The 26,943-nt window shown below is 42.7% G+C and overlaps 2 protein-coding genes across 4 annotated transcripts in view; one reads left to right on the top strand and one right to left on the bottom strand.

Annotated features, from left to right (window-relative positions):
* Positions 1-1,283, bottom strand: part of LOC134659180 (KAT8 regulatory NSL complex subunit 2) — a 33,902-nt gene extending 32,619 nt beyond the window's left edge. The window contains exons 1-2 of the mRNA XM_063514813.1: positions 1,006-1,283; positions 501-661 (exon numbers count right to left, since the gene is read on the bottom strand). Of these exons, the coding sequence (XP_063370883.1) occupies positions 501-661; positions 1,006-1,069 (225 nt within the window). The 5' untranslated portion in view covers positions 1,070-1,283. The remainder of the gene's footprint in view (positions 1-500; positions 662-1,005) is intronic.
* Positions 1,284-1,370: 87 nt separating this feature from the next.
* On the top strand, positions 1,371-26,619 carry LOC134659131 (cyclin-T). Of its 3 annotated transcripts, XM_063514755.1 has the most exons (10): positions 1,371-1,483; positions 1,621-2,107; positions 11,225-11,342; positions 12,647-12,754; positions 17,134-17,242; positions 19,226-19,362; positions 22,290-22,443; positions 23,802-23,903; positions 24,690-24,861; positions 25,146-26,619. In XM_063514755.1, exons 2-10 carry the CDS (start codon positions 1,959-1,961, stop codon positions 26,617-26,619), a joined length of 2,523 nt encoding a protein of 840 aa, XP_063370825.1. In that variant the 5' UTR covers positions 1,371-1,483; positions 1,621-1,958. The 3 variants fall into 3 exon arrangements, with proteins under 3 accessions (XP_063370825.1, XP_063370824.1, XP_063370822.1); XM_063514754.1 differs by lacking the exons at positions 1,371-1,483; positions 1,621-2,107; positions 11,225-11,342; ... (1 more) ...; positions 17,134-17,242; positions 19,226-19,362 and adding an exon at positions 20,800-20,955; XM_063514752.1 differs by lacking the exons at positions 1,371-1,483; positions 1,621-2,107; positions 11,225-11,342; ... (1 more) ...; positions 17,134-17,242; positions 19,226-19,362 and adding an exon at positions 20,800-20,961.
* Positions 26,620-26,943: the final 324 nt, after the last annotated feature.

The raw sequence follows: 26,943 nt of genomic DNA, 5'->3' as shown, positions 1-26,943 counted from the left end.
CGGGTCAACATCATTTTGAACACCTCGCCCGCTTAGCAACTATTGCTGCTGACTGTACCACGATTCCGACTATCGGGTCCTCCGTCCTGGGAACGAAATCATAAAATACCTGATGGGTTTTCGGCACTGAATGTGTTAACCAGTTTAGGGTCCGGAGGCTTGACAGTATGCACATGAATGTGGATTACTTTCTTGAGAATAGGTCGCCATACCTGAGCCCGAAGCCTGCTTTCCTCCTGCTGCTTAACCAATTCAGGGTCCGGAGGCTTGACTGTCTATTAGTAATGCGGCACTGGCTCGGCCACGGACCATCCTGAGCTTTGGTATGCGGATTACTATCTTGACAATAGGTTGCCATACCTGAGCCCGAAGCCTGCTTTCCTCCTGCTGCTTAACCAGTTCAGGGTCCGGAGGCTTGACAGTCTGATGCCACTGGCTCGGCCGCAGACCATCCTAAGCTTTGGTACGTGAATTACTTTCTTGGGAATAGGTTGCCTTACCTGAGCCCGAAGCCTGCTTTCCTCCTGCTGTTTAACCAGTTCAGGGTCCGGAGGCTTGACAGTCCGCACATTTGTGATGCGAATATCACTGGCTCGCCCGCGGACCATCCTGAGCTTTGGTAGGTGAATTACTTTCCGAGGTTGAGACATTTCCGGCTTAACTGAAATAGTAATATGACAATAGTGAATTGGTTGGTAGGATTATACAATTTTTTCGTTTAGTATTTATTATGGTATGGAAAAATTAAGGTAGGTATCCATTTTTTTTACAACAAAGCAGTAGAATACAATCTGCTTGGTTGACTGGTCTTTTACTAAGGTAGAATAAGAAAGAACTTCTCCAGTTATAAAATGGTTTACTAACAAAACTTTAAAGCTACCTACTACACTACCTACCAAAATAATTAACTAATTTCATCAAATGAAGACAATTATGCTAAGCCTATTAGCTAAATTACAAGAACTTAAGCCAATTAGAAAAAACAAATGGCTCTAATTTACTTACATTCCCTGACGTTAATATTACAAGAATGTAAATATTGCATATGTTCTTTTTTTATTGGTAACATATTGAAACTTTTTTTTTGCTGACGAAAGTAATCAAAACAACATAAAACGTTAATTGTTGACACTGTAGCACTAATTCAAGTATCTTGTAAAGTTTAAATTAGTTCAAGTTACGTAAGGATTGAGTTGAAGATTTATTTTTATTTTTTCTTCGAATCGGAAAAACCACGTAGACCGCGAATTTTCACCTTCCACGAGTCAAGGTGTCAAAACTAAATCTTATTTAGCTTAATTACATTGGAAAGGCGCAACAATATTACTAAATGCATCAACGAATGTAAAAAAATAATTAACTAATTACCATGATGTTGACTAGGTCTTAAGTGATTAATTACTATTTTTCGTCATAATAAATAATGAAGTGTGTTGTAAACAGTGGTGGGTCGGCCATTTTCACGGTGTGACATAGAACGTAGGTCAGTAATTTTATAGCTGAATATTTTCCTTTCAAAGTGGATGAATCGTTTCAAAAATATGCACAAACGAAAGATCACAAGTTATACTACAAGAGGAAACATAGTGATAATGTGAAACATACCTGTGTTTGTTGCAGATCATCCTTATGTCACCGGAGATCTCACTGCGTTAACAGCCAAGTTTTGCAATGGCGTCTGTCTAAAAATTTCGAAACGTGACGAAATTTTTTTTGTTTCACTTTGTTTTCATATTCATATCAATAATCTTATTTATTTTTTAGTTTTCACACAGTACACATCGTATGTGATAGTTATTCAAAATGGTATAAAAATATAGTGTAAGTCACTCAAATGTTAACGTGGTCCGCATCCGGTCGCCGCTGTAATAGCGCTGTCCCTTTTCCACTCACGCACTTAGACGGAGAGCAACTTTCCGTCGTGCTCCCTCGCGCGCAGTCATTGGAATATCCGTTCAATGGCTGGCGGACAAGAAAAATGGTATTTTTCAAAAGATCAACTACAGAATTCAGCAAGCAGAAAATGCGGTTTAGATGCAGATAAGGAACTAGCATATAGGCAGCAAGCCGCAAATCTAATCCAGGATATGGGCCAGAGGCTTCAAGTGTATCCTTTTTTCATAATGTGGTGATTTTGTGTTGTTTTGTCGAGTCATGTGTTCGAAATGCGTACTACACGCCTCAAAACAGTGTTTTCATTAATGAAATCTATATGCAAAAGCGTTGCAATTGTTCTGAACAGTGATAAAAGTGTATAGTGATGGTGTAAGAAAGTTTAAAGTATGACGAAATTTGCTTTCTTGTACGGCGTCATTCGAGCACTTTCGCTTCTCATGCTGGGGTTTCCCGCTGCCCGTGTCGCGTCAACGCAATAATACAAGGTAAGAAATGTACGTAAGTCGATTTAGGGCGACATTCGCCTAGATTTAGTTGTTGAAAATGGTTAGAGATGTTTTAGGTTATGGTCACGCGTGATGGCGTGATCGTTTTGTGGGTCAGTGATCTTCACAGCTGTCTGGACGCCGATGACGTTGACTGGTGATCGACCCTGTCTGCCTCTATAATTACATTCGTGTGTTTTCTGCGAAATTCGCGCGTCGCTCACGCATTCCGGCCCGTGACCGCCGCGCAATTTCTGCGCGCCTAGTACTCGACTAGTTCATGTTCGATTCATGACGACACGTTCATGATTTATCTAATTTTCTATCATTTGTCATCAAAGTTTACATAAATGAGACACACGCAAGCGATATCAGCTTAGTTAAAATACCAGTTTCATTCATACATTTCGATCTATATTTATGTTTGTATGAAAATGGCGCGCAATGTGTTATTTTCCGCAAGTGCAATCAGCAATTGTCGATATGAGTCATAGTTTCTGAGAATTGCTAAACAAACAACCGTAATAGGTACGGAAAAACTTTAATGTAGTGTAGTACTATAAATTTAATGTACAACTAAAGTATTCCTATTTTGTACATCAATTTTATAGATTTACCCAGTGGTAAACACTCCAATAGATGGTTGCCACCTACAATCTTAATTTCATGCAATAGAGGAGACAACACACTGTCAACTGGACGTAGTTTAGGGTAAAAGATCCAATCCACAAAAATCTGTTAGTCAAATTTGAACTTTCTGTCAAACGGAAAAGTCGTTCATTTAAATGACAAATTTTAGAGGATGGATCTTTTACGCTAAACTACGTAACTATTAGAATTAGGATGCCAACCACTAAGACATTTACCTTAATTGGTACATACTATAAAATGTCCATACACAATACACATAACCCCAAAAATACCTTACTAAAAGAATTTGAAGCTGTTACATAGTAGATATATAAAAATCTGGCATCAATCCAGTTTTGTATAAACATAAGTTACTCAAAAACATTGACATTGAAATCTTTTTGTAGGACAGAAATCCAGGAAACTCAGTATACAAAATCAGTCCGTCTGGTTAATAACATTTGCTTTATTCTGTTTTAGCATTTTTGCAGTCTATACGTTCTTGCAAGTCCTTAAAAATGACAAAAATAAAGTTTAATCCGTCAGCTCCCACGGCTCATACATGAGCCAGAACGCTTATGGTGACGTCATATTGTGGGATTCGACAGGTTAATCAACAAGATAGGAACATCGCCAGTGAATTTTACCTACCAAAAAATATATCACTACTTTGTTAGTTATGTTTAAAAACAATTCTTAAAATATTACACATACACGCATGCTTATCTTATCAATATTACACATCATGCTTTATCTTTATCAGATAATTGATATTGATATGCATACATTCTGTATCCAAAGATTACAAAATGAGATCACAATCTTACCTAAAGTTTTTGTGAAAGACGCCCACACAACCATGGTATTACAATTGGAAAGTTCCCTGTGAAATGTATGTCAGTAGTTGATATACAACAAATGATTATCTCATTTTTTAGCACTTTCAAATGAGGTTGCAATTTTTTTTATTGCGATGTCTACTATTACCTATCTCCCTTTACACTCTTTACAGGTTTAGTCACTTTAACTTAGATATTTAAAAGTTAACTTTTATCAAATGATGATGAAATGATGTACCAAAATAAACCTTATGAAAGGGATTTTTTTAGAAACTGAAATAGATGTCATATATTAAAGAAAAAGTGATGAAGCCCTCCCATTGGTGAAGGCCGGATGAAGTGACTACGGCAATGGTGACTACTTAAAAAAACACAAATCATTTTTTTTCTTTTTTTTTAAATATTTCGTGTCCCACTGCTGGGCAAAGGCCTCCCCTTTCTTCCGCCACTCATCACGGTTTGTTGCATGCTCCCACCAGTTGCTGCAAAAATATATTTCATAAAATAATTTTATTTGTTCCCAAAGTTGTGTAGGGATTTTTTAATTACATAAAGTTTTACCAAATTTTCTTACATTGACATTAATGTCTTTAATTCAGGTTTAAATAATTATACGACTTAGCTCCAAATTAAAAACTACTGATCCATGAATGCAGGTACCTTAAAAACCATTCATTCACGTTAAATTCAACAAAAGTGGCAATTGTAAAGCCATTGAAAAGTTCTTTTGTGATTTTTTGCCAGCAACAGGTAGGGACACATACCTGAATCTAAAGTGTATATTACAATACTTGACAATACTTAGCAGGTGAACAAGATTCAAGATGTCACAAACACATTCATGGTTAGAGTTATTCAATAGCTTGTTTAGGTTAGGTTAGTTGTGTGAGTGTGTTAGCCATTTTATATTGAAGTATCTGTACCCGCAATTCTGCCTGTGTGCAATCCATCTTTTTATTTTATTGATAAAATTTTTTACAAGACATTACAGTTAACCCTTTGACCGCCGTTGGCATGTATACAAGACAACGATAGAACGATACACTGGCGCCGCTGTCTTGTATACAAGACAAAAATTCAACCGCTCGGTAAATGTGGAAAAAATATCAATTATAATTTTTTTTACACTAATGTTAATGTTTTAGGTCCTTGTTTAAAAAAAAATTGCATAGAAATCCATTCTTTTATAATAAGGCTCTCAAAAAAATTGCTCCAGATTTCAACGTTTTTCTTGTTCCTCGTCGCCGTTGTCTTGTATACAAGACAGCTAGGGATGGAATGTTAACTCGATATGAGAATATTCAAAATAAATATCAAATCGCAAATCTGGTTTTATTTAAGCATTTGAACACTTGTTAAATGCCAATTGGTGGTAACTACTAACTAGTAACTAGAATACGTAAAACGAGACGAGAGAGACAGGCATTAACTATAGCTGAAGTTCAGGGAGCTTCTTCAGCTGTTGATAGTAGAGTCAGACAAGTAAATCTGTCCTTGTGGTTTATTTGCAGAACAAAAGATTCATTTTAAGATGATAGTGTAGTGGGGAGTGATACCCTGCAGTGACCGCTTTGCACAAGAATGGTACAGGCGGACGCTAGGACAGTGTCGCCTAACTATGAGAATGTTATATTTGAAATTGACGAAAAATTGACATTGACATGGGAACTGAGAAGCTCATCTAAGGAACATGTCGAATGTGAAACATGCATTCCCGAACATTTCCGATTCCCACCCTTTTCCAATATTATTGTTCTTCACTCATTGACAATTCAATTAACCCACGTGCAATTTTCCCCAATGCAGTTCCGGTACTTACATTTATATTATCGACACACGATGCGCGGCTCTAACGTTACGCTTAAAAAGTTTACGTACCGACAAGCGCTTACGCCGTTGACCTAGAGACTATTATTACTTAATCCGCGCGGAAACAGTCCTTGTCGGTCTGCACTGCGGACAGTCCATGCGCGCCGTTGTCTTGTATAAACGACTTCTTGTACAGCCTAGTGCGGTGATGTTGCGTCATGAATCGATATTGTTTAGTGGTTGTTTTTAATGATAAAGACCTTTATTTTTAACATTGTCGGGTGTAAAAAATATGTAAATTTTGGCATTTTCGAAATAAATTAAAGTTGGATAAGAACAAAGCCAAATTGAGAAGATTTTTACCATAAATTGTAAATATCGATATCACTATTTGCAATCCCTAAACTTTTTATTAGTTGTTTACTTAAAATTTGCTCTGGCGTGTGAGTGAGCGTCTTTGCGGACTAGGTCCGGCGGCCAAAAGGTTAAACCAATGCGTCACGAAACTTAAGCCCCGTCTCCATATCGCGCGGGAAACCATCGAACATTGGCTCGCGCACAGACTTGTCATTTTCGCGCTCGCGCTTGACAGACAGCTGAAGTGTGCGAAAGGGAAGCCATCACGTATATGAACATCCCATGAGTGCGAAAGAGTCAAGACTACCAATGAGAAAACGTGACCACTTTTGAGTTTGATGACGGCCGCAGACGGCCAAGAGCATATCACGGTAATTTTCAAATTGAAAAATATACACGGATTAGAACGAAAAGTATTAAATAAAGTAATTCAGTGAAGATGGTGTCTTGTAGTGTGGCGGATTTCAGTGTCACAGGGCCAAATAATCCAAGCAAGTACTTATTTCAGAGGATTTATGATATTCCGAGCGAAATTTTCTTAACGATATTTTGTCAAATTAACAGCGTAAAAAGTGTAAGAAGCCGGTTTATACAGTTCATTATAAGTTTTTCTTCCTTCGTGTGCTAATATTTTATCATATTAGTCTATAATTTAAAATATTTTGTGTAAAAACATAACCTGTTACTTTACGTTAGGGCTTGACAAAATGTTCATATGACAGTATCGATAACTTGTCGGTATATTAATAGCTAAGTAATTATTTCTTCACAAGACATCATTAAGATATTAGCTTTTATAACCGACTTCAAATAATAACGATTGTTATACCTTTTTGAAGGTGCTCATGTTTAGCGGTAAATTTAAACTTCACTTTCCAATATAGTAAGAGTTACATTAAGATAAGTCTGCAACGATTTTGATAGCACACGCAGTGCAAGTGTTCTTTATACGTCATAATGTCGTAGAATCTTAACGTTTAAAATAACACATTTGAAAAAGTAGTCGATAAAGCAATCAAACGTCGACAGGTTATTAATATGTTGTAACATGACATCACTATTTTTGATCTCACATAGACAATTTACGCACACACTTGCATTTCATTTTTGGTCGCACTTTTGAAGATTGACAGTTGTTCTATTACATTTTATTTCTATGGGCTCACGCGGCAGCCGCGCGCAATGGATACCGGGCTGCCGCGCGAGCGAGCGAGTTGGCTCGCGAGCCAGGCCGGTATCCATTGCGCGCGGCTGCCGCGCGAGCCAATGTTCGATAGCTTGCCGCGCGATATGGAGACGGGGCTTTAGACTAACAGCAATAACAATACTTATAACAACAACAATTATAACAACAATAATAGCACATTACACTAGCATAGACAAATTATATTGGAACAGTTGACAAATTATATTCGAATATCTTATCTTCTCTTGGGAATAGATTACAAATATGAAAATTGGACAGATGTAATTTTCATATTAATTTGTAAGTTGCTGAAGGCTTCGTCACACAGGCGCGTTTTTAGGGCGACGCGTGAGCGGGGCGCGGCGCTTTTACATATAAAGGCCTGGCCAAACACACGGCGCGACGCAGCGTCGCGTCCGCGCCGCGTGATGCCTGTTCAAACAGGGCGCGCGCGGATCGCGCTCTCAACACGCCCTCATCGCGCGCACAAACGCGGCGCGGCCGCGCGGGAACGCGGCGCGGCTGCGCGGGTGCGGGGCGCGGCGCCATGCGCTCGCACTACGCACCGCTCGCTGCCTAACGTCCGATCCGACTGATGTGACCCAGCGCGACGCGGCGGGCCGCCGAATCCACGCGGCGCAGCGCTGCGCACGCGCCGCGTGGACGCAAGGGGCTGCGCGGCGCGGGGCGCGACAGAAGCGGGGCGTGATACCGGCGGGACGCAGTCTGTTTGACGTCGGTAACCTGTTAGCATGTGCCGCGGTCGCGCGGCGCGACCGCGGCGTTGCGTCGCGCCGTGTGTTTAGCCAGGCCTTTAAACGCTCACACGCCGCCCGGAAGACGCGCCTGAGTGACGAAGCCTTTAATTTTTTTAATTTTTATTTAGAAATTGATAGCAAAACATTTCAAAATAAGTCTGAAAAGTGTGATATTTATAGGTGGAAAGGAATGCACTGAAAACAACAATTTAATGCCATGAGTCATATCCTTTACAGTCACAACAAATCAAATCCACCATTTGCTACAGTTTGGACTAAAGGTCACATACATTTCTAAATCTGTTAAAACTATGACTCATACTAGTGAAGGGCTTTTCTCATTGTCAGTGATATACGCGATTATCACTGATGCAGGACTGGGGCTAGCCAAGGTGACAATAGTTTGCACTACTACAACAAAACGCTATCAGTTTCTATAATAGAGAGACAGATAGCGTTTCTTGGTCGTAGCGCAAACGATTGTCAGACAGCTTGGCTAAGCACCCTGCACGCTGCTCTGGTGTGTGAACGAGACAGTGCTATGCCCGTAGAAAGCCATATCCTGCTTGCACACCGTAGTGAAGTGCCAATCCGTGTCCAATGTGAATAGAAGACTATATTATTCTATTTGTATGTTTAACTGGGTACTCATGGTTATTGCTTATTGGTTAATATTTTGTCTGATGATAGGAGTTTTATTAAACAACATAAGAAGTTGCTGGCAAAGAAAACCCTATAGATATAACTATCCAATGACTGATTTTCGAATGCCATTATTTGTCTTATATCTTGCTATACATATGATATGAGGAAAAGCATAATCTCTTCCTATCAACAGTGATACAGCGAGGTTAACTTAAGTTCAATCATATGTTTACATTGCGTCAATATTCGGTATTTTCTTATCTACATTATGTCAACATACAGCTTTAACAATCCAATAACTTATTTTTTGCCATATACATCTTATTAATATTATCTAACAACAACAACGCAACAACAACAACGTAAAGTTGACCTCGACGCTAAAGGCTTCGTCACACTGGCGCGTTTTCCGTGCGGGGCGTGAGCGTTTTGTATGTATAAAGGCTTCGTCACACAGGCGCGTTTTCCGGGCGCGGCGTGAGCGGGGCGCGCCGATTTTACATATAAAATGCTCACGCTGCGCCCAGAAAACGCGCCTGTGTGACGAAGCCTAAAGCGGCGCGCCCCGCCTACACCGCGCCCGGAAAACGCGCCTGTGTGACGAAGCCTTAAGCGCGACGAGCTGAAAACGCGCCACCAGCTTGCTCCCATTCACTACCACTACGTGGCTGGTGTCCTCAATGTGCGCGGGGGTTCACCTCGAAGATTGGCTACGTCAGCCATCTTTGGGCGCACGAGCGCCGAGCAAACTAGGAGTCGAAGTAGTCGCCATGGCCGAAATCGGCCGGAAGAATCATCATCATCATTCGTAACAATTTGATCCCATTTAGGCAGTTTGATTTTGTTTCCAAACAGCATCATTGGCTATACTTCGTTTTTTTTTAGGATTAGAAATTTGGTAAACAAACTTGACGTGTCTTTTAATTGAAAAACACATTTTAAAAATAAGTTACGGTAAATATGTAACAATTATGAATCTAATACGATCTTTTATAGTCTTCTGCTTTCATAAGTAAAAGTTATTGATTTTTAAAAAGTGTTTTTCAATTAAAAGACACATCAAGATTGTTTACCAAATTTCTAATCCTAAAAAAACGAAGTATAGATTGAGTTCTGGAATGAAATAGCTAATTTTCTCTAAATTGTCATTCTATGGAACTTGCTAACTATGTAAGTAAACAAGTCACTAGTAAATTGTCATCTGGAGACGATTTCAATATGGCGGTTTGTTTACGTAGTTAGCAAGTGCCACAGAATTACACTTTACACTATTCCATTTGGAGACATAAGTTACAAACATAAAAAATACTAATAAACCTACCATTTCATTAAATTCATTGTTTAAATAGGTGAGACATGTTATTTGTTTCTATCTTTCAAGATCATTCTAGAAGCCCGAGTCATTACTACCCCAAATAAAATAATACCATGAAATAACTACATATTGTTTGCTCAGTTGGTCATACTTTAAACTTTCTTGGCGCATGAATAAATCCTTTAACAATAATTAATTCATATGGATGCGAATGCGGATTTTTAAAGGCTCACATCCGCGGATGCGGATGCGGATGTCAAGATTAGGTACTTAGAAAACGTCAAATATTACATTTTTAGTATTTTTTCATTAAAAAAACCAAACGTTTAGTATTTTTTAATTAAAAAAACCAAACGTTTAGTATTTGAGCAAGAATATAGGTGCGTTATATTTAATTTATAAACAGTAACTTCGCCGACTTTTCTGGATCTAGACGATTTCGTTATAGGTAATGACGAAATTACCTAGCACTTACGCCGCCGCTAAGACGTTCCTGTACCGACTTGTTCAACATCCGCATCCGCATAAGCTCCGCATCGATTTTATGCGGATGCGGATGCGGATGTTGAAAATAATGCGGATGTTCCGCGGTTGCGGATGCGGATGCGGATGTTCGCAACATCCCTGATTTATATACGCTTTTGTATTTATTTTATTATTGAGGCCGAGGTAATTTTGGAATTGAATTATATTACAGAAGATGTATTTTGGGTATCTTACATTAATACTTATATTATACAGGGATATATTCCAAGCCATAATGCGCAAGAGAGTGGCCTCCCTGATGCGCCGTGTTAGGGACAGCCCCAGCAGCCTTCTGAACACTGTTATTGACAATTTACAGTGTCCAATAGTGCTCAAATGGAACGATATGCACATGGACCATAATAGAGGTGCTGTTATGCTAATTTAGTTAATTAAGTTATTTAAGAAATAGTTTTAGTTTAATTTAATTTGTAATGTATGGATCTTGTTATCTGAATTAAATATATATAAATAAATATAAATATATGGTCCAATACACTATTATTCTAGTTACAAAATAATAATAAGGAATAGGTATACAGACCTGTCTTGCTTATGTCAGATGGCAAAGATGATTTGTGGGTATATAATTATACATATTTATATGCAGACCTCCTTAGTTTTATCTGAATTTCCTGCATTGATTTTAAAAGAATTTATTTTAACATCGTTATTTCATGAAATCAGTGTAATTTTTAATATTACTTTTGTCTTCAAAATGTGTTAATTTTATTATTACAAATGTATACTCCTCCAAGTTTCCTTAACGCCAGCCACAGCTCACAACTATGTATCAACACGGCGATAGTGTACATGCACCGGTTCTACGCGTTTCACTCGTTCACGCAGTTCCACCGCAACGCCATCGCTGCGGCCGCGCTCTTCCTCGCCGCAAAGGTAATATAGCCGACTATGGCGCCGCGTACACTAGACGCGGTCCTATGCGTTCCAACCAGTCTAGCATGAGTTGCGTTCTCGCGCGCGACTGCATACATCTAGAGCGACTTCAAGTATGGACATCGCGTGCGAGAACTCAACTCATGCTAGACCGCCTGAATAATGTGACCCGAAAACTTTGTCATAAATGTCTTATACATACACAATCATTTGTTTTTGCTCGAAATTATCGCAAACAAATTAGAGTTAGACCAAGAAAAGTCTGCAACGATTTTGATAGCATCACACGCAGTTCAAGTGATATTTTACACGTCAAAATTCTATGAAATTATTATGCACGCACTGCGTATGCTGTCAAAGTTGTTGCAGACTTATCTTGGTCTAACTCTAATAAAGAAATGATCAGAACGCATGATCATTAACCTCTAGCCGCCCAGAGACCTATAAAAAGATCTCCTGTTCCATTCTAATTTGAACTTTGTGTTGACAAAATAAAATTTCATTTTGCTTGGCAAGGTTTGACGTATGGGCGGCTAGAGGTTAGAGTAATAAACGTTAGATAGATAGATAGATAGATAAATCATTTATTTGACAGCTGCAATGACACACAATATAAATTTACACACAATCATCATAACAGAAGAAAAGGAAAAAAAAATAATTATTATTACACTAACAAAGAAAATAACATAGAAATGAGTAGGTACAAAAGTAAGATTTAATAAAAGTAGGTAGGTAGGTACAAACTGTGTGCGTTGCAGCAGGACAAAAGGGTCACGGCTCAGTGATACGCTTCGCTCTTTCGAGCAAAGCACTGATTTTCTGCCGGGACCCAGGTCACAACAAAGAATATATTTACGAAGAAGTATTTACGTACGTCGGAAACAATCGTACAGTGTAAGTGTGAGTATTTGTGCATGTCGTGTGATAATTTTTGATAAAATACTTAGATAATAGGTAAAAATTGGTAAAAATTGACCCGTGTGTACTGTGTGTAAGCCTCCTAGTTGTGTGACACCAGCCCCACCATGTTATATCCTAAAATCTGCAACCAAATAGCCGAATGGAATCCCAGCGGTTTGTTTTTCAAGAAGAATTTTTTAAAGTGATTTTTAAATGTTTTTTTGGATTTAAGCTGTCTTAAAGGCGGAGGGATATCATTCCAGCATTTGGTCGCGAGATAACGGAAACAACCGGTAAAGGCAATCGTCCTATGAGGGTGTACTTCTAAAATGCAACGTCGAGTAGATCTTGTGGCGTGTCGATTGTGAAAAGAAGAAATATTTATTTGCGTTGTGGTTTAGGTGGAAGAGCAGCCGCGCAAGCTAGAGTATGTGATAAAAGTGGCCCATGTGTGCGTGCACCGCGGGGAGGGGGTCAGCGCGCTCACCACCGACCAGTACCAGGAACAGGTATGGCGTGAGAGTCAGAATGGCGGGTGTATGTAAACAAAAATAAACAAAAAGCATACCATATTTTAGTACCTAATTTGTACTATTTGGTACCTCATATAAAAAAATTAGTACCTCACGGAATTTAAAGTTATTACCAAAACACGTTACACCCGCCAACCTGACAGTCAGAATGGCGGGTGTATTTTATTACGCTATGATCCAGCGATTATTGATAAATTCTATAAAAGCCAAATTTTAGTACCTTTTTAGTACTTTAATATTCAATTATAAATTGAGCCATTTTATTTGTGGTTTCCGAGTTTTACTAATTTTACAATTTGCATTGCTATTAAAAAATTTCAGGCGCTTTAATTTTTCACCGTATCTATATCGTTTTTAAGAAAAAACGCTACGCTACAACTATTTTTATTACGCCAGGATTTAGTACCTTTCATGTTTAATCTGTTACCCTTTCACGGTTAATCTGTTAGGTTCAATTAACTATGAAAATTACGTCTTACAAATGGCCAGGCGCCATGTCAAAGGATGCTTCCTAAGAAGAAATTCCGCTCTTCATTGTGCATGTAATTGTGCACCTAATACCTATTCTTAAGTACATGGTGATTAATCAAATAAAACTTGCAAATTATGTCTGTTTGTCCCTATATTAGTGTGATGAATATACTTCTTTGTGGGATCCCGTTGATGTCCTTGTTTTGCTAAGATATGCTAAGTACCACATACTATATTTTTACTGTGAGTACGATTGAAATACATACCTTTTACAAGCAATATTTTCATTTAACTATTCTTACATGAGGTTTTTCTATCGTCTTGGTTAGTTTCTTAACTTATACATAACTAACAAAATACCACACCCGGTAGTATTTTCATGTTTAATATCCAAAAGGTTCTATACAGGGTGGATTTTCTTTTTGAGTCAGTGAGGGCAGCTACCAGATCCCGTGCTGCTACGAGAAAACGGTCTTAGAAGACCTTCCCTCGATTTCAAATTAATAAAGATTGGCTTTTACAGATTTTGAAAAAAAATACAGGGTGCGAGAAAAAGGTCATTTTTACAAACTTTTTTTTGATGCCAATCGATCTCATTCCTATTGAGGATCAAAAGAACCAAAAGAAAATCCGACTAGAGAAGCCACAAATCGAGGAAAACTTTTCCCATACAATTTGTATGAAAATGAAAACTTTTATTTTTCACATGCTATTTTTGTATGAAAATCGATTCCATTCCTATCCAGTATCAATAGCTTCCTAGGGGTCAACTTCCGATAATGTACTAAAAAGCCACAAATTAATAAATACTTTTTCCATACATTTACTATGGAGAAAACGTGAAATTTTATTCACAATTTTCTATCTCGCCCATCAGTCTTACAGCAGTATGATGTCTTCATACAGTATTATGATCTTTAAATGTAACAGGAACAGGACTGATTGGGCAGATAGAAGAATGTGAATTAAATTTCACGTTTTCTCCATAGTAAATGTATGGAAAAAGTTTTTTTTTATTTGTTGACTTTTTAGTACATTACCGTAAGTTGACCCCAAGGAAACTATTGATACTGAATAGGAAGGAAATCGATTGGCATACAAAAATAGCATGTGAAAAATAAAAGTTTTCATTTTCATACAAAGAGTATGGGAAAAGTTTTCCTCGATTTGTGGCTTTTCTAGCCGGAAGTTTTTTTTTTGGTTCCATACAAGCTTTTGATCCTCAATAGGAATGGGATCGATTGGCATCAAAAAACAAGCAACAACGGTTGCACTCCGGGAGTGCCGATAGAAGTGAAAACTCACCACACTATGTTACCGACGCCCTGTAACACGATACATACGTTTAGCGGAGGTATTCTATTTATTTATTATATATTATTATCATTCTCAAATAAGATCACACTTTTTCATTGACATGTTTATTTACATACTGCCATGACAACGTCAAATTATTTGAACATAGGTAAAGAGTCTTGAAAAGGAGTCCGCAACATAAATGTCAAATAACATTGAGTTTTTCTTTATTCATTTAAATGCCACGTGATCGCCTTACGCCCCTTACGGTCACGTGATCGCCTTACGCTGTCTCGAGTTTATCATTTTTTCCCCACCTCAAAAAGTGCCCAGCGCCGCCAAAGAAGTTTTCACTTCAAAAAGTTTGCAAAAATGACCTTTTTCTCGCACCTTGTATATTTTTTTCAAAATCTGTAAAAGCCAATCTTTATTAATTTGAAATCGAGGGAAGGTCTTCTAAGACCGTTTTCTCGTAGCAGCACGGGATCTGGTAGCTGCCCTCACTGACTCAAAAAGAAAATCCACCCTGTATCCACCTTTTGGATATTAAACATGAAAATACTACCGGGTGTGGTATTTTGTTAGTTATGTATAAGTTAAGAAACTAACCGAGACGATAGAAAAACCTCATGTAAGAATAGTTAAATGAAAATATTGCTTGTAAAAGGTATGTATTTCAATCGTATTCACAGTAGAATATAGTATGTGGTACTTAGCATTTCTTAGCAAAACAAGGACATCAACGGAATCCCACAAAGAAGTATATTCATCACACTAATATACGGACAAACAGACATAATTTGCAAGTTTTATTTGATTAATCACCATGTACTTAAGAATAGGTATTAGGTGCACAATTACATGCACAATGAAGAGCGGAATTTCTTCTTAGGAAGCATCCCTTGACATGGCTCCTGGCCATTTGTAAGACGTAATTTTCATAGTTAATTGAACCTAACAGATTAACCGTGAAAGGGTAACAGATTAAACATGAAAGGTACTAAATCCTGGCGTAATAAAAATAGTTGTAGCGTAGCGTTTTTTCTTAAAAACGATATCGATACGGTGAAAAATTAAAGCGCCTGATTTTTTTCAATAGCAATGCAATGTGTAAAATTAGTAAAACTCGGAAACCACAAATAAAATGGTTCAATTTATAATTGAATATTAAAGTATTAAAAAGGTACTAAAATTTGGCTTTTATAGAATTTATCAATAATCGCGGGATCATAGCGTAATAAAATACACCCGCCATTCTGACTGTCAGGTTGGCGGGTGTAACGTTTTTTGGTAATAACTTTAAATACCGTGAGGTACTAATTTTTTTATATGAGGTACCAAATAGTACAAATTAGGTACTAAAATATGGTATGCTTTTTGTTCATTTTTATTTACATACACCCGCCATTCTGACTCTCACGGTATGGCTTGCAGTCCTACAGCCAGCAGCTTACTAACTACAGCCTGGGCCACACACTCGACGAGTGGTATGGGAAGTATGGCACGGCCACACTACGTCTCTGCTTACTTCCCATGCCACTGTGCCGTATGTGGTGTGGCCTAGGTACAAGGGGAGGCTAAAATATTCGCGGCCTACGCTAGATTTTTTTTTTTAAAAGCTATGCTATTTTTTTCCCCGCCTATTTGGCAGTTTAAATATTGACGCCATTACTAATACCTAATTAACATTTACTTTAATACTCTCTTTAAAAAAAAAATCAAAGGCCGCGTACTTTTCAGCCGCCCCTCGTATAACATGGCTATGATTCAGACTATTGCGTAATCATTTGTAACCAACAGGAGCGAGAGTCTACACCGCTATCCTATTGCATAATAATTTGTAATGCTCACAAAGTCTACTTATCTATCTAGCAAAGATTAATTGGTTGTATAAGATAGGGCGAAGTCAAAGACTATTTCGTGCTCCAATTTAACATTGTATATAGCGCGGTACAGGCTCCGTAACTCTGATTGTGAATAATTGACATTTCACATTTGACAATTTAGTTTCCCAAAAGAAAATGGCGGCATGCAGCGCCATCTATGGCTCTAAGTCAAGAAGCTATTTTTTTAAATATAAATCTATAGCGATATGGACCTTTATATTGACTGCGCTAGTATGGAATATAATATTTAATGGTAAATGGAAATTTGTCTTCACAATTAATATGTTTTATCGCATCATGAAATAGATTCAAAAGTATATGGGTGGATCCACTATTTCTTGTTGTTATTCTGTCCGGTCAGCCAAGAGACAATAGTAGCATAGTTTGTTAGAAGTCACTGTACACCACCTTCTGACACGCTTGGTAGACGGACACCCTCAATGGAAAGGGTTTATAAGTATCACAAAAAAGCGTGATTGGTGAATTTAAATGCCTAATTATAATAAAGGTAATTAAATAAATTTCGCGATAGACCCGTCTATAAACGTGACTTAATAAAAATCAGGTTTTAAAGAGTGACCCAGGAGAACGTAACCATGGCAACGAGTGACAAGAAAAAGTTTATTCACCCATATAAGTCAATTAAAGATCCACACCACTATATAGATCCAATCATCCCTCTATCAACACGACCGTTTTCAGGCGCAAGATCTCGTTTTCAACGAGAACGTGTTACTACAGACGCTAGGGTTCGATGTTGCCATCGACCACCCGCACACGCACGTGGTCCGCGCGTGCCACCTCGTCAAAGGTGAGGCCGTCTGCCTTGCTGCCGGGGCTGGGGGCCGAGCGGGGGCGGTTGAGGGGCCCTTGCTGCCGGGGCTGGGGGCGGTTGAGGGGCCCTTGAGGGGGTGGTCGGGTGAGGTTGGGGCGGTATCGGCTGTTGTCAGCATCTTGTTGTCCCGGCATTTTGCCACGGCTCATGAGCCGAGGGTCTGCTTGGCAACTAATCTCAAGAATTGGCGTACCACCAATTTATTATCTATTTTATGGAATATAGCAGGCTTCCTTTGAATGGACAGCTGTCGTACGATCCAGTTTACACTTGCAACTCCTTGGAATAAGAAAGTTTATTTATTTCTTGTTCTGCCAGGTAGGGTCAGGGTGTTGCGGTGTATCCAAGTATATTTTGTCAAAGGACTGTCTCATTTCAAACAAAGACAGAGAGAATCATACTTTGTACTAGCACCCAAGAGAAAAGGATGAGTATAGTTTTTTTTTTGTTCTTACTGACAATTTGGTTTGACCAACTATAGGGCCCAATTTCGGGTGTTTTCGTTATCTTTTAGTAGGATTACTAATAAATACCTCTTATGAAAATCTAAGAGCCAAAATTTGTTTAAAAATGTTTTCGTATGGATAAAATAAAAAAAATACCAGAATCGTCAAACCAATTTCTAAATAAAAGAGAAATACGAAACACAGTGATACAATAATTAAACACTGTTTGCTTAAATATCATGGAAAATAATCTGACAAACGAATAAAGTTATGGGGAGTTGATAAATAACAAAAACATCAAAATTAGTGCTCACACCAAGCCTCGACCACTCCCGTACCGCACGAGCTCTGCCCTAGCGACGCCCCTAAATTAAGGGTCCCATCCGAACAGCGGGACCAAAAAAAAAGAAAAGGCCACAGGCAATGTATCCCAACATTTTTGCGAAAAATCGGAGGTATGTGAAACTCACTGGACTTATTTTGTGTGGTCACCCTTTCATGTCCATTCACGCATTTTTTTTTATTTGTCTTCGTTGAAAGCAATGAGGCCTGAAACATGTCATATATAGTCTGTCAAGCCATTTCCGTCAGTAGAAAAAGCGGTAAATTAAAAAAAATTGGCGCGAAGGGTAATCGTCCCATAGATTTGTATTTCGCGCCTTTTGCTACTGACAAACTTGTTTGACCGGCTATATTTCTTATTTTTAAATTAAATAATTATCTAAATTAATGATGAATGTAGGACCGGGTACGGATTGTGTAAATCCAGTAAAATCTCAAAGACATTTTCAGACCCGTTCCGTTCCTATATTCATTTTAAGCTCCGGCACCGTTTTAGACCTCATTGTATGCTTCATACCCCTAAATACAGTAAATATTAGTTAAAATTATTTTTATCTAACAATAGATGCCTTATTTCATAAACATAATACATCTTTAATAAGCCAACTATTAACCTTTTCGACGCCGTGTCAAACACAAAAGCTGTCTCTCAGACGCCACGTCACCGAAGTGTCAAAACTGAAATTGAACTTTATGCATATGCACCTAGGTTTATGTTGCTCTGTGGTCTATGACCGAATAATACGTCTTTGGCGTTGGACCTGCGGTGCGTAAGCGTATATATCGGTCATTGGTGTCCAAAAGGTTAACTGAAGAAATATCATTATAAGAAGTAAAATTTGACATATAACATTAGCTCCTTAGCCTTACATTTCAAATACAAGATAGGTTATTATCAAACCACTTTAAATAGAGTTAGAAATGAATGTCTGAAAACTATCAAAATATATGGTCAAGCAGATCTTGTCAGTAGAAAAAAGCGGCAAATTTTAAAAATGTAGGTTCCAAGGGAGGGACATCGTCCCATAGAAAATTTGAATTTCGCGCCTTTTTTTACTGGCAAGATTTGCTTGACCAGCTATAATTTAAAAACCCTTTCATTAATACAATTCATTTCACTACTTTGATTCACCTTTTTCACGTTCTAACATGTCTTGTCTCTCGTCCCCAGCGCCCAAAGACCTCGCGCAGACGTCATACTTCATGGCGTCGAATAGCCTGCACCTGACGACGATGTGCCTGCAGTACCGGCCCACCGTCGTGGCCTGCTTCTGCATACACCTGGCCTCCAAGTGGAGCAACTGGGCGGTGAGTGTTAGTGCTTAACATATGTATCTCACGTCCACAGCGCCCAAAGACCTCGCGCAGACGTCATACTTCATGGCGTCGAATAGCCTGCACCTGACGACGATGTGCCTGCAGTACCGGCCGACCGTCGTGGCCTGCTTCTGCATACACCTGGCCTCCAAGTGGAGCAACTGGGCGGTGAGTGTTAGTGCTTAACATATCTATTTCACGTCCACAGCGCCCAAAGACCTCGCGCAGACATCATACTTCATGGCGTCGAATAGCCTGCACCTGACTACGATGTGCCTGCAGTACCGGCCCACCGTCGTGGCCTGCTTCTGCATACACCTGGCCTCCAAGTGGAGCAACTGGGCGGTGAGTGTTAGTGCTTAACATATTTATCTCGCGTCCACAGCGCCCCAGGACCTCGTGCAGACGTCATACTTCATGGCGTCGAACAGCCTGCACCTGACGACGATGTGTCTGCAGTACCGGCCCACCGTCGTGGCCTGCTTCTGCATACACCTGGCCTCCAAGTGGAGCAACTGGGCGGTGAGTGTTAGTGCTTAACATATGTATCTCACGTCCACAGCGCCCAAAGACCTCGCGCAGACGTCATACTTCATGGCGTCGAATAGCCTGCACCTGACGACGATGTGCCTGCAGTACCGGCCGACCGTCGTGGCCTGCTTCTGCATACACCTGGCCTCCAAGTGGAGCAACTGGGCGGTGAGTGTTAGTGCTTAACATATCTATTTCACGTCCACAGCGCCCAAAGACCTCGCGCAGACATCATACTTCATGGCGTCGAATAGCCTGCACCTGACTACGATGTGCCTGCAGTACCGGCCCACCGTCGTGGCCTGCTTCTGCATACACCTGGCCTCCAAGTGGAGCAACTGGGCGGTGAGTGTTAGTGCTTAACATATTTATCTCGCGTCAACAGCGCCCAAGGACCTCGCGCAGACGTCATACTTCATGGCGTCGAATAGCCTGCACCTGACGACGATGTGCCTGCAGTACCGGCCCACCGTCGTGGCCTGCTTCTGCATACACCTGGCCTCCAAGTGGAGCAACTGGGCGGTGAGTGTTAGTGCTTAACATATTTATCTCGCGTCCACAGCGCCCCAGGACCTCGTGCAGACGTCATACTTCATGGCGTCGAACAGCCTGCACCTGACGACGATGTGTCTGCAGTACCGGCCGACCGTCGTGGCCTGCTTCTGCATACACCTGGCCTCCAAGTGGAGCAACTGGGCGGTGAGTGTTAGTGCTTAACATATGTATCTCACGTCCACAGCGCCCAAAGACCTCGCGCAGACGACATACTTCATGGCGTCAAACAGCCTGCACCTGACGACGATGTGCCTGCAGTACCGGCCCACCGTCGTGGCCTGCTTCTGCATACACCTGGCCTCCAAGTGGAGCAACTGGGCGGTGAGTGTTAGTGCTTAACATATGTATCTCACGTCCACAGCGCCCAAAGACCTCGCGCAGACGACATACTTCATGGCGTCGAACAGCCTGCACCTGACGACGATGTGCCTGCAGTACCGGCCCACCGTCGTGGCCTGCTTCTGCATACACCTGGCCTCCAAGTGGAGCAACTGGGCGGTGAGTGTTAGTGCTTAACATATGTATCTCACGTCCACAGCGCCCAAAGACCTCGCGCAGACGACATACTTCATGGCGTCAAACAGCCTGCACTTGACGACGATGTGCCTGCAGTACCGGCTGCATACATCTGGCCTCCTAGTGGAGCAACTGGGCGGTGAGTGTTAGTGATTTTGGGTTCGTTTTATATTTGTATCTGTTTATTATACATAAAGACGTATATCATGGCTGTTCTGTTTGTTGATGGGTGGATCAACTATTTCTTGTTATTCTGTCCGGTCAGCCAAGAGACAATAGTAGCATAGTTTGTTAGAAGACATTGTACGCCACCTTCTTCTGACACGCTTGGTAGACGACCCTCAATGGAAAGGGTTTATAAATATCACAAAAAAGCGTGTTTGGTGAATTTAAATGCCTAAAAATCAGGTTTTAAAGAGGGACACAGGAGAACGTAACCATGGCAACGAGTGACAAGAAAAAGTTGATTCACCCTTATATTGCATATGATCGGACACTTAATACGACATAACAATATCGTGCAAAAAATAATTGAGGGTGGCCGATGTGTTTGGCAAATGGAGCCAGCATGTCAATCCCTAGAAGGGTGTCAAAAATATAAGGCTGAATCAACTTTTTCTTGTCACTCGTTTCCATGGTTACGTTTTCCTGGGTCCCTCTTTAAAACCTGATTTTTAAGCATTTAAATTCACCAAACACGCTTTTTTGTGATACTTATAAACCCTTTCCATTGAGGGTCGTCTACCAAGCGTGTCAGAAGAAGGTGGTGTACAATGTCTTCTAACAAACCATGCTACTATTGTCTCTTGGCTGACCGGACAGAATAACAACAAGAAATAGTTGATCCACCCATAAATGCCTGGATGCCAGCCACTCCAGCCAGCCCTTTAAGCCAAATCTCATAGAAGAAAACTAGAGAAAGGGGCAAGCTATGATGGCGCCATCTATGTAAACCTTTGACAGTCGCCAACCCCATTGAACCTTGTCTCGCCGCCGGGCGCGTGCGTCCAGTCCGCGGCCTAACTGATCAAGTACTTTATGAAGGGGCCCACTTTTGATATAATTATATAATTAATGGGCTTACTCATGACCACAGACTAGCCGAGGCGAAGACGTGGCCTACGATGGAGCGAGCCTGCCCAGAAGGTGTCTGTTTACCCTTGATTTGAAGGTTGCCGGGTTATATGAGCTAGGAAATATCATTATCAGTTCGCCGGACGATATTTAATATAATCATGATAATCAGTGGGCCCCTTTATAAGGAATAAAAATTCAACTAGGTAGTCTTCCAGTGTTTAATTTGAGTATATTTTCAGATACCCCAATCAAATGAGGGCCGGCACTGGTTCTCGTATGTCGACCGGACGGTGACATCGGATCTACTCGAGCGGCTGACCGCCGAGTTCCTGCACATCTTCGACAAGTGCCCGTCCCGGCTCAAGCGCAAGATGATGGAGCGGAACAGCAACAGTGAGTCCTTGTCTATCACACGAGGGTCGGTGACCCGGACCTGCAGGAGCGGCTGACCGCCGAGTTCCTGCACATCTCCGACAAGTGCCCGTCCCGGCTCAAGCGCAAGATGATGGAGCGGAACAGCAACAGTGAGTCCTTGTCTATCACACGAGGGTCGGTGACCCGGACCTGCAGGAGCGGCTGACCGCCGAGTTCCTGCACATCTCCGACAAGTGCCCGTCGCGGCTCAAGCGCAAGATGATGGAGCGGAACAGCAACAGTGAGTCCTTGTCTATCACACGAGGGTCGGTGACCCGGACCTGCAGGAGCGGCTGACCGCCGAGTTCCTGCACATCTTCGACAAGTGCCCGTCGCGGCTCAAGCGCAAGATGATGGAGCGGAACAGCAACAGTGAGTCCTTGTCTATCACACGAGGGTCGGTGACCCGGACCTGCAGGAGCGGCTGGCCGCCGAGTTCCTGCACATCTCCGACAAGTGCCCGTCCCGGCTCAAGCGCAAGATGGAAAGGAACAGCAACAGTAAGTCCTTGTCTATCACACGAGGGTCGGTGACCCGGACCTGCAGGAGCGGCTGACCGCCGAGTTCCTGCACATTTCCGACAAGTGCCCGTCCCGGCTCGAGCGCAAGATGGAAAGGAACAGCAACAGTGAGTCCTTGTCTATCACACGAGGGTCGGTGACCCGGACCTGCAGGAGCGGCTGTCACGTCAAGCCTCTATTAAACGTGTTAACTTACTAGATGGCGCTTAGACAGATATTAGTATCTGTCTGTAATTTCGCGGACTCTAAAAAGTATCGCCATGGCACAGAATAAATCATAGTACTAAATACAGAAGACTCACTCTCTAACGAAACGCGTCTGTTACGATCAGCACAGATATGGCCGCTAGGTGGCGACAGCGCCACGCGCGGCTTATGGCTTTCCCCAAAATTGGGGCCGGAACGGATGTACTTTTAGCTACCTGTAGCGGAGTGAGACACGCCAGGCCATGCCATAAATGTGGTCCTAAAAACCGGCCAAAAAATAGAGCAAAACAAGAAAAAAAACGGTCACCCATCCAAGTACTGACCCCGCCCGACGTTGCTTAACTTCGGTCAAAAATCACGTTTGTTGTATGGGAGCCCCACTTAAATCTTTATTTTATTCTGTTTTTAGTATTTGTTGTTATAGCGGCAACAGAAATACATCATCTGTGAAAATTTCAACTGTCTAGCTATCACGGTTCATGAGATACAGCCTGGTGACAGACGGACGGACGGACGGACAGCGGAGTCTTAGTAATAGGGTCCCGTTTTTACCCTTTGGGTACGGAACCCTATAAACGTGACAGATTGTAACAGTAGTGTCATTTGCAGGTGGAAGTTCGCCGCACTCGAGCGCGGCGCACGGCAGCGGCGCGGCGTCGCAGCAGCGGCCGGCGCTGCCCAATGACGACTTTGACAAGTCATTTGACAAAGGTGAGAGGCTTTTATATGCTCATTTGACTTGTTTACTTATTCATGAAATATATAATTTAAAGTTGGTTGAGATCGGCTTTTAATCCGCATCAAATTAAGAAACAATTTTGTTAATTCACAACACCGAATGGCACGGACAAAGTGCCAATAATATGTACTTTCGACACAACCTTATTGCCCATACGTTAATAAGGAAGTGCGAACACTGTGTCACTTTGTCCGCTTAGATAATTATTTGACTGAATAATTTATAACCAACTCATCAGATCGACTAAATAAAGAAATTCGTATACGAGTGCGTACTGTCTGTGTGAGCTTCAAGATCAATGTTCTAACCCTTAAATGTGTACGATGCAGCGTACACAAAAAACATCTAATTTTATATATATTTAGAAAAACCTATATATATGTCTATTTATATATTATTTCATTAGTAAAACTAATCCGCTTTCCGATTTTTTATATAAATTTACGAAATATTTTAATTTATAAAAATTACATTCGTTTTATGACGAAATGTCAGAAAATTTGAAAAAATCCAGAATTTGATGATTTTTAGTATGTGATTTTGGATGTTTTTTTTGGGGTTTGTAATTATTTTATATTTAAAAACTCTATCATAGGTGTATCACAAATAGTGTACCTTTTTGATAATAGTAGGATTTATCATATATCTCTTACTGAAAATTATATATTTTACATAAATATGATTTAGCCTATGCAACTTCTGACACTGCATTTAAGGGTTAACAACGGCATAGGTTTGAAACGTACATGTTTGTACAGAATACGAGCGAGAGCGGAGACGCGCGCCCGCGGCCGGCGGCTACGTGCCCGCCGCGCCCGCCGCGCCGCCGCCCAACAAGATCGACTACAACGCGTACCGGGAGAAGAGGGAGCGGGACGAGCGCGAGCGAGCGAGACAGCAGCAGCAGCCGTCCGCGCCGCGGCAGCCGGGGTGAGTTGTCACCGTTGTACAGAATGCGTGCCCGCCGGGCCTGATAAGATTGACTACGATGTCTAAACACACACTCGCCGATAGACCCCGAAACAGGCCGAGAACGGGTGTGTACACTGCTCTTTTCTATTTCGTTCCTACTTGTTCCGGTTCGGTCTTCTTTGATGGGGTCGGGTGTTTGCTAAGACTCGGCGAGAGACCGTCGACAAGTGTGTACAGCCGGCAAGTGTGTACATTAGTGTCATTAGTCATCAGTGTTTTATATCGTCCCGTTCTCCCCTCAGGCAGCAGCAGCCGTCGGCGCGGCCCGCGGCCCCGCACCACCGGCCGCACCACCACAAGCCGCCGCCCTGGCCGCACCACAAGCCGCCGCACAAGCCCGCGCCCGCCGCGCTGCCCGCCCAGCCTGCGGCCGCCCCCGCCCCCGCCTCCGCACCCGCCCCCGCGCCCGCCCCCGCCGCGCCCGCGCGAACGCGGCCCCCCTCCCTGTTCTCCCCCGACAACTCCACCGCGCCCGCGCAGGCCGCGCAGCGCCCCGCCGCCCGCGCGCCGCCCGCCCGCCGCCCCGAGCCGCGCCCGCCGCCGTCCGCCCCCGCCCCCGCCCCCGCCTCCCCGCGGCGCGCGCTGCGCGACGTGCAGCCCCCCGCCATCCTCTCCCCCTTCTCCTCGCCCCCGGCCCCCGCGCCGCCGCCGCCCCCGGCCCCCGCCCCGCCGCCGCGCCCGAGGCAGCGCGTGCCCTCCAACTCCGAGCCCGAGCTCGTCCCGGTCGTCAAGAAGCTCGACGAGACCCCCGGCTACGAGAACGTGCTCCGCGACTCCCAGCGCGGCGCCGCCATCCGCACCAGGCCGCCGGAGCCGCGCCGGCCCGAGCCCCAGCCCCGGCCCGCGCGCCCGCTCAACGGCATAGAGACCGACCCCACGCTGGTATCTAATCTGCTCAAAGAGAGTCTCGCCAAGCCGGCGCCCATAACCGTCGCGACCGAGCGAAAGTCCCCCGCGGTCGAGGTCAAACGGGAGCCCGCCGCGGAACCGAAGCGGGAGCCCGCCGAGCCGGCGGTCGAAGTCAAACGGGACCCGGAGCCTGCCCCCCCGCCCCTCCCCCCGACCCCCGCCGAGGACGCGCCCGACCACAAACATAAGAAAGAGAAGAAGAAGAAGGAGAAACACAAACACAAGGACCGGGACAAGTCGAAGGAGGAGAGAAAGAAACATAAGAAGGACAAGGAGCGGGAGCGAAAGGAAGGTCGGAAGGAGAGCCCGCCGCCGGCGCCCGCGGAGCCCGCGCCCGACGGCGCGCTGCGGATCACCATACCGCGCGACAAGCTGGCCGGCAGCCCCGGCCTCAAGATCAAGATCCCGAAGGAGCGGCTGGCGGCGCCGCCCCCGCCGCCGCAGGCCGCCGGCCTCAAGATCAAGATCTCCAAGGAAGTGCTGGAGACGTCCCGCAAGCGCTGTGGGCCGGAGCCCCCGGGCGCCGCGCCGCCGCACAAGCTGGCGCGCCACAACGGAGCCGGAGCCCCGCACCACAAGGTAGGCTGGCCCCTCCCCGTCCCCGCCGCGCCGAGGCTGCCCTACTACATGCTGCGCCCGCCGCCCCCGCTCTACTACGGCATGGGCATGGGCGTGGGCGGCCTGGTGCCCATGGACGGCTACTACTACGCGCCGCCGCCCGTGTACCCCCCGCCCCCGGGGCCCCCCGCCGCCCCGCCCCTGCCCGCGATGCCCCCGCCAGTTGTACCGCCCCCGCCCCCGGAATGATAAATGTCTACTAATTATACTGAGGCTTTTTGCTTGGCATAATTTCATTTGACATGGTTGGAACGTTGTAATAACATTTTATGATAACTTTCTAAAAAGTATAGAATCTGAAGGTACTTTTCATCTGTACTTTTAAGTATTTCATTGAATATACCTAAAATAAACAATATTGCATGACTAAATCTATTTACCAATGAAGTTTACCGTATATTTTTTAAAGTTACTATGACTAGCTATTAATATTTATATCGTGATAATGAATATTCTTTATTTCCTTTCTCTTCAATACTTAAAATTACACATTAATTTTAAAAAGTCTCCCAG

This window comes from Cydia amplana, chromosome 24 (genome assembly GCF_948474715.1).
Source record: "Cydia amplana chromosome 24, ilCydAmpl1.1, whole genome shotgun sequence".
Taxonomy (NCBI): domain Eukaryota; kingdom Metazoa; phylum Arthropoda; class Insecta; order Lepidoptera; family Tortricidae; genus Cydia; species Cydia amplana.
Note: the sequence above shows the minus strand (reverse complement) of the source record. Positions and strands in the feature narration are given on the sequence as shown.

Bases quoted from the DNA above. Each gene is read 5' to 3' on its own strand.
- LOC134659131 (XM_063514755.1), top strand. From the start codon at position 1,959: ATGGCTGGCGGACAAGAAAAATGGTATTTTTCAAAAGATCAACTACAG. The intron at 22,444-23,801 runs GTGAGTCCTTGT...TGTCATTTGCAG, and splicing joins GATGGAGCGGAACAGCAACA to GTGGAAGTTCGCCGCACTCG. The intron at 23,904-24,689 runs GTGAGAGGCTTT...ATGTTTGTACAG, and splicing joins TGACAAGTCATTTGACAAAG to AATACGAGCGAGAGCGGAGA.